Source organism: Bidens hawaiensis, unplaced genomic scaffold (genome assembly GCF_021521415.1).
Source record: "Bidens hawaiensis isolate Kalapana, Puna unplaced genomic scaffold, B.hawaiensis_p1.1 tig00000097_1, whole genome shotgun sequence".
Lineage (NCBI taxonomy): Eukaryota > Viridiplantae > Streptophyta > Magnoliopsida > Asterales > Asteraceae > Bidens > Bidens hawaiensis.
In genome coordinates, this window is record NW_027491017.1 from 8,613,609 (window position 1) to 8,620,399 (window position 6,791).

General features: G+C 43.5%; 2 protein-coding genes across 2 annotated transcripts; both read left to right on the plus strand.

Annotated features, from left to right (window-relative positions):
• The first annotated feature begins 2,443 nt into the window (after nt 1-2,443).
• On the plus strand, nt 2,444-3,109 carry LOC143570113 (uncharacterized). The gene has a single exon (XM_077055877.1). The coding sequence runs from the start codon at nt 2,444-2,446 to the stop codon at nt 3,107-3,109; it is 666 nt and encodes a 221-aa protein (XP_076911992.1).
• Nucleotides 3,110-4,206: 1,097 nt separating this feature from the next.
• LOC143570304 (uncharacterized) lies at nt 4,207-4,638 on the plus strand. The gene has a single exon (XM_077056012.1). It carries the CDS (start codon nt 4,207-4,209, stop codon nt 4,636-4,638), a length of 432 nt encoding a protein of 143 aa, XP_076912127.1.
• The last annotated feature ends 2,153 nt before the right edge of the window (nt 4,639-6,791 follow it).

The window sequence follows — 6,791 nt, forward strand, 5'->3', positions numbered from 1 at the left end:
GAAGAAAAAATGAGTCTGTCGAGGATTTCATTTTTCGTTTTAACAACGAAAGTCTTAATATTGGTGGTATCAGCGAGGATATGTTGAGGGGAGCTTTCCGCAATAATGTGAAATGTGACAATTTGATCCGAACATTGACTGGTAGAGACGAAATGCCCAAAACTTGGGATGAATCATGACTGCGGCCAAGTTGTTCGCAAGAACGGAAAAGATTTTGGGTTCTGAGAACCATAAACAAATTCTAAAAATAGAATTTTAAACTTCGTGGCCAAACAGGAATCAAAGCAGTTCGATGCCAGATCTCTGATAGGCAATAAGAACAAACAGAACTCTTCAGCATGAGTCACTAACAATTGGACTCCACTGTCAAAGACTGTTTTAGAAATCCTTACCACTGAGAACGTAAATTTCAGGAAACCTCAACCACTCACGAGAAGATCATTCCTAGATCCTAATAAACACTGTTCGTTTCATGATGACATAGGGCATAACACGAATGAATGTATAGCCTTGAAAAGTGAGATCGAGGCAGCAGTGAAATCCGGAAAGCTTGGACACTTGGTCAAAAATACGAAACCAGGGACTGGTAAATCTCCCGCGCGAGATAATCAGGGCCCATCCAAGAAACAAGTTAAGGACCTGAATGTTCACATGATACAAGGCGAACATAAAGTTGGAAGGAAGAGGAGAGAGTTTATTGACGAAGAATGGAAGAGTGAGCCTGTAATTTTTCCACGAATTAAAGGAGGACCTTACAACAAAAACCCATTGATAATCACCGCCCTCATAGGTCATTATCGTTCACATTACGTCTTCTTTGATACTGGAAGTACCTCGGACATAATGTATAAACAATGTTTTGAACAACTTGATGAAGATGACAAGGTGAGACTGAAACCAATTCACCCTCCTGTGTCTGGTTTTGGTGGTGAAGTAATGCACCCTCGAGGGGTAATTTCTTTTACAGTCACTCTTAGTGATGGAATTCATTCAAAACGGAAGATGTTGAGTTTTTAGTCTTGCCGGAGACATCAAAGCATGATATCATCTTGGGACGTGAGGCAAATGGTGACTTTAATGCTCACCCCTCTACAGCTCATGGTGCGGTAGGAGTTCCGACCCGCACTGGTGTAGCAATCATCCGCATTAACCATCACTGTTTCACGACAGAAAGTTCAAAACCCAGAGAAGTTTCAAATCAAATTCAGAGGACTGAGTCAGAAAAGTGGATGTTGAACAAGAAGTTTCTAGACCAAACGATAACGATTGGGCCTGCTATTTCTGAAATAGTGAGGACATTTTTAAAACAACTTTTAACAAAGAATGTAGACATCTTTGCTTGGAAACCTGCAGACATGACTGGCCTCCCGTGAAGGATTGCAGAACATAAGCTGCGGGTGAACCCAGCGTTCACACCAATTGTTCAAAAGAAACGAAAGATGGGTCTGGAACAGACCAAGGCTATGAACGATCAAGTTCAAGATCTTTTACATGCTAGAATCATCCGCCCAATCAACTATAAGACTTGGGTCGCTAATCCAGTCATTGTTCCCAAAAGCAACGGGACATGGCGGATGTGTATAGATTTCAAGGATCTAAACAAAGCGTGCCCAAAGGACTGTTACCCACTGCCAGAAATTGATTTTAAGGTCGACGTTGTAGCCCCGTTCAAATTTAAATGTTTTCTCGATGCTTACAAAGGCTATCACCAGATCCGCATGGCGGCGGGTGATGAAGACAAGACAGCATATCGCACAGACCAAGGGATATTCTGTTACAAGATGATGCCCTTCGGATTGAAAAACACGGGTGCTACATACTAGCGTTTGATGGATGAGGTCTTTAAGGGGCAGATTGGGCGAAATCTAAAAGTTTATATGGACGATTTGTTTATAAAGAGTGTTGAGGAAGATCAAATGCTCCGTGATATTGAGGATACATTTGAGACCCTCAGGCAGATCAACATGAAGTTGAACCCCAGCAAGTGTTCCTTCGGAATGGAGGAAGGAAAATTTTTGGGTGTAATAGTAATGGGTGCGGGTTTTAATGCCAATCCAGACAAGGTTCAGGCAGTAGCCCGCATGCATTCACCTTCCTCCCTCAAAGAAGTATAGACACTTAATGGAAGATTGGTTGCACTGAACAGATTCTTAGCCAATAATGCGGCTAAATCTTACCCGTTTGTCTCGACTTTGAAGAATTGCCTCAAAAAAGCGCACTTCAAGTGGACCGCAGAAGCTGAACAAGCATTTCTGGAGGTCAAAAAGTGTTTGATGGAGTTGCATACCTTAACAGCACCACATGCGGGAGAACCCCTGACACTATATTTATCAGCATCTGATATATAGCCATTGGAGCCGTACTACTGATAGACAGAAAGAATGTTCAAACACCAATTTATTATGTCAGTAGGACGTTGGCAGGTCCAGAAACTAGATATTCAATGCCTGAAAAACTGGTTCTGGCACTATTCTATGCTGCTAGGCGCCTCCACAGATATTTCCAAGGTCATCCCATTAATGTGCTAACGGGGTATAAGCTCAAAAATGTATTAAGCAAGCCAGGTTTGTCTGGGCGATTGGAGAAATGGGCCATCGAACTGGGAGAACATGCAATTGAATACAAGCCCATACCAGCAATCAAAGGCCAAGTATTGGCGTATTTCGTCACAGAAGTTCCGCAACACAAAGAGGAAGAATGCTTAGTTGAACAGCAACCCCCAGTACCTCCTGAACAAGGGCAAGTTTGGTCATTTTTTACTGACGGAGCTTCAAGTAATGAAGGGTCAGTTGCAGGCATCAGGCTGGTTAATCCGGAGGGTCATGAGTTCACTTATGCCATCAAGTTGGACTTAAAAAGTACTAACAATGAGACAGAATATGAAGCTTTCTTGGCTGGCTTAAGGATAGCTAAAAAGCTTGGGGTAAAACACCTAGAAGCGCGGGTGGATTCTATGTTGATCGCTGGACAGATCAACGGAACTTATGAAGCAAAAAAACGATGTAATGGCTTCGTACTTGTCACAAGCAAAGGACTTGATCCTTCAATTTTTATCGTGCAAAGTCATTCACATCAAAAGAAGCGAAAACAATTCGGTGGATGCTCTTAGCAAGTTGGATTCGATGAATTTTGAACACTTCGCTAAAAAAATTCGTGTTGAAGTCATTGATCGGCCATCCACCCCGCAGAATCAAGTGTTAGTGATACAGCCCGGCATTGAATCCTGGATGACGCCAATCATGGCTTACTTGTCAGCTGGAGTTCTACCGGAAGAGAAAGCCATGGCTCGAACGATAAGACACAAGGCCTTGATCTACCAAATGCAAGATCGTGTCATGTACAGAAGATCCTTCCTCGGCCCACTTCTGAGATGTGTGGATGCCAAGGATGCGAATTATTTGATAAGGGAAGTTCATGAAGGTATATGTGGTCTTCACGCGGGCCCGAGAATGGTTGGAAGAGAAAGCCGCGGCTCGAAAGATAAGACACAAGGCCTTGATCTACCAAATGCAAAATGGTTTCATGTACAGAAGATCCTTCCTCGGCCCACTTCTGAGATGTGTGGACGCCAAGGATGCGAATTATTTGATAAGTGAAGTTCATGAAGGTATATGTGGTCTTCACGCGGGCCCGAGAATGGTTGTAGCAAAACTCATGAACGTCGGTTGCTACTGGCCGGGGATGCACATGGATGCTGTACAAGAGATTAAAAAGTGTGATTCTTGTCAACGTCATGCTCCCAATATGCTGCGTCCGAAGAATGAGTTGGTGCCGGTAACATCTGCCTGCCCGTTACAAAAGTGGGGGGTCGATATCATGGGTCCATTCCCTGAAGCCCCAGGACGAGTCAAGTTCTTGATCATGGATATAGACTATTTTACCAAATGGGTAGAGGCTAAACTAGTTGCATCCATCACTGCATCAAGCGTTAGGAAATTTCTGTGGGAATTCATTATCTGCCGCCTCGGCCTCCCACAAAAATTTGTCAGTGATAATGGGACCCAATTCGCGGATAGTGGATTGCAAGTGCGGCTAAAAGAACTTCAAGTCACTCAAGTCTTCACTTCCGTAGCTCACCCGCGAGCCAATGGTCAGGTAGAAAGGACCAACCGAACAATCAAAGAAGGGATTAAGGCAAGATTGGGAATTAAACGAACGGGCTGGGTTGACGAACTGCCCCATGTACTTTAGGCCTTCCGCACTCAGATGAATTCAAGTAATTCTGAAACGCCGTTCAGTTTAACCTACGGTACTGAAGCCATGATCCCGGCTGAAATTGGGGTTCCATCTACACGAATATTGATAAACAATGACAATGACAAAGAGTTTCGGATGAACCTGAATCTCCTTGAAGAAAGGAGAGAGTTAGCACTGATCCGTGAGCATAACTATAAGCGTCAACTACAAAAGTACTATGACTCGCGAGTTCCGAAATGCACTTTTGATGCGGGAGACTTTGTCTTCCGCAACAATGAAGCATCTGGTCAAGAGCCTCCGGGAAAGTTGGCCCCAACTTGGGAAGGCCCCTATAAAGTTATAGAAGTATTATCCAATGGTGCTTACAAGTTGGAAAAGTTATATGGGACTGAAATTCCCAGAACTTGGAATGTTGCACAATTAAAAAAGTGTTACATTTGAGTCAAGATTGTATCAATTACTTTTTATTTGGCATGCGCGCTCCAGTAGACTAGTAAAAAAGACATTTAATGTCATCGTTTGTAATGTATTCTGGCCTGTGTGCCTTCCTTATTAAAAAAAAAACTTTGTCTAAATTTGTCTACAATTACTGAGCAACAAACGTCTCCTGGTCCGCGTGACAAAAATGATCCGCAGGTCCTTAATAAGAATACATGTAATCCTTTATTGACAATTAAGAAGATCCTATAACTAAACACTTATATTATGTACATAAGACAAAGTGTGAAGGAAAAACTTCTTATATATAAGTCAAAAGGGATTACAAAGTCATACAACGATTACAAAAAAGACAAGAAGACGGTGGTTACAAGAATGACATAATTACAATGACGGATCTTCATCTTCCCCATCTTCATCTTCTTGATCTTCCTCGTTATCTTCATAACCAGTTGCAAGGATTGCCTTCAACTGGTCAACTCCATCCTCCTTCTTTGCAAGCTCTGTTATTTGGTCTTCAATGATGAACTTCAAATTGTCAAAAGCCTTTGTCTTCTCAGTAAAGGTTAAGGCGGTATCTTGGCCATGCAAGGCAAATTCCTCAAGAGGTCTTTTTGCTTCAGCAAACTGAAGACCCTCTTGAAAGTCTGCTTGATGTTTAGCTTGAGAGGAGGCAACCAGCAGCTTCGCGATACAGTTCCCAAACTCATCACCCTCCCGGATGTGTGCAACAACCCAGTAACATAAAAAATGAACAAACACTCTAGATACAAATACCTTTTCTAAAAGAAATCAAAGGGTAAAAAGAGTTACTTGGGGAATCCCTTCGGCCATTAGCCATTTCTTGTCCGCCTTGACTCGGATGAGTACCATCTTATGTTCGGCACATTCCAAGGCTTATTCTCGATTTTTAGTGGCAAGGGTAGCAAGGCGTTCATCCTTAGTGGATGCTTCGGCCTTCAAAGCTTTTATTTCTTCCAGGTAGGAAGAAATAAGATTGCTACGTTCGTCCACTTGCTGCCGTAAGATAGCTGCAGTTTCTTCAGCAAGGGTCCGGCGAGCTTTCTCTTCTTCGAACAACGTGTTGCCATCTGGCAGTATTGGAAGCCAAGTAGTTTTCCTCAGCTTCCTTATTGGCATCCTCGGCCTCTTTCTTCGAATTTTCCGCCTCGGCCTCAACATCATTCCATGTTTCATTCATGGCCAACTAGTCTCGATATACCTCCTGACTGGTAGATATCTCATTAGCCATGGTGTAGGAAAATAAGTTGGCCACCTCATACCGAGGACGCTCCCGCTGGCGTTGCTTCTCCGCGGGAGGAATCCCTTGTTGAAGATACTCGTGGCACACGTCAGTATCGGAAAACACTGAATCAGGACGTACTGACTAGGATGGTTGGTATGCCAATGGATTCTCTTGGTTGTGCGATGCAGATACTTGAGGACCATGGGCAATGGTACTTGGCCCTTCTCGGTCTGCGAAGCAAAGAGGAGAATTCGGCTTTGGGGTTACAGTAGGTTCCTTGAAGCTGGTAGACGCTTCCTTCCCCTTACCCTTACCAGGAGGAGTATCCTATAGGACAATGGGCTGTGTAATGCCCTTTGGCGGAGATTTAGGTGGGGATGTAGGAGGGGTTTCCCTCTTTGACTGGATGGGTCCTCGACAGGTTTCTCAAAAGAATCTGCGAAGCACTTTACGTTATCAATATAATATTTCACTTAAAGAGAAATAGCCAAAAATACAAAAAACATTAAGAATGTTACCGGAATAGCTGTGGTTTATGCAATCTGGTTGAAGCGATCCCCCAACTTTGTTAGCTTACGTTTTTTGGGAACAGCTGGTTTGGACAGTTTTGATTTGCCCTTTTTAGCTGGTTAGGAGGTATCCGCATCCGAAACCTGATCACCCTCTTCATCAGTAGCAGTCTCAGCAGTGTCTTTCTCCGCATCCACATCTTTGCTCGTGGATGGGTTTTGCTTCCGTTTGTGGGTCAGACCTGTAATCGCATGTATGTCACTCTCGAAGCCAGTAGCATCAACAGATAACTCTTCTTCTTCACGGGGTAATGACTCCTCACTGGAAGAAAGAAGTATTATCACCCCGCTGAGTGTAGTAAGAGGCCGAGGTTTCAGAACTCCCTCACCTTTCGAAGAAA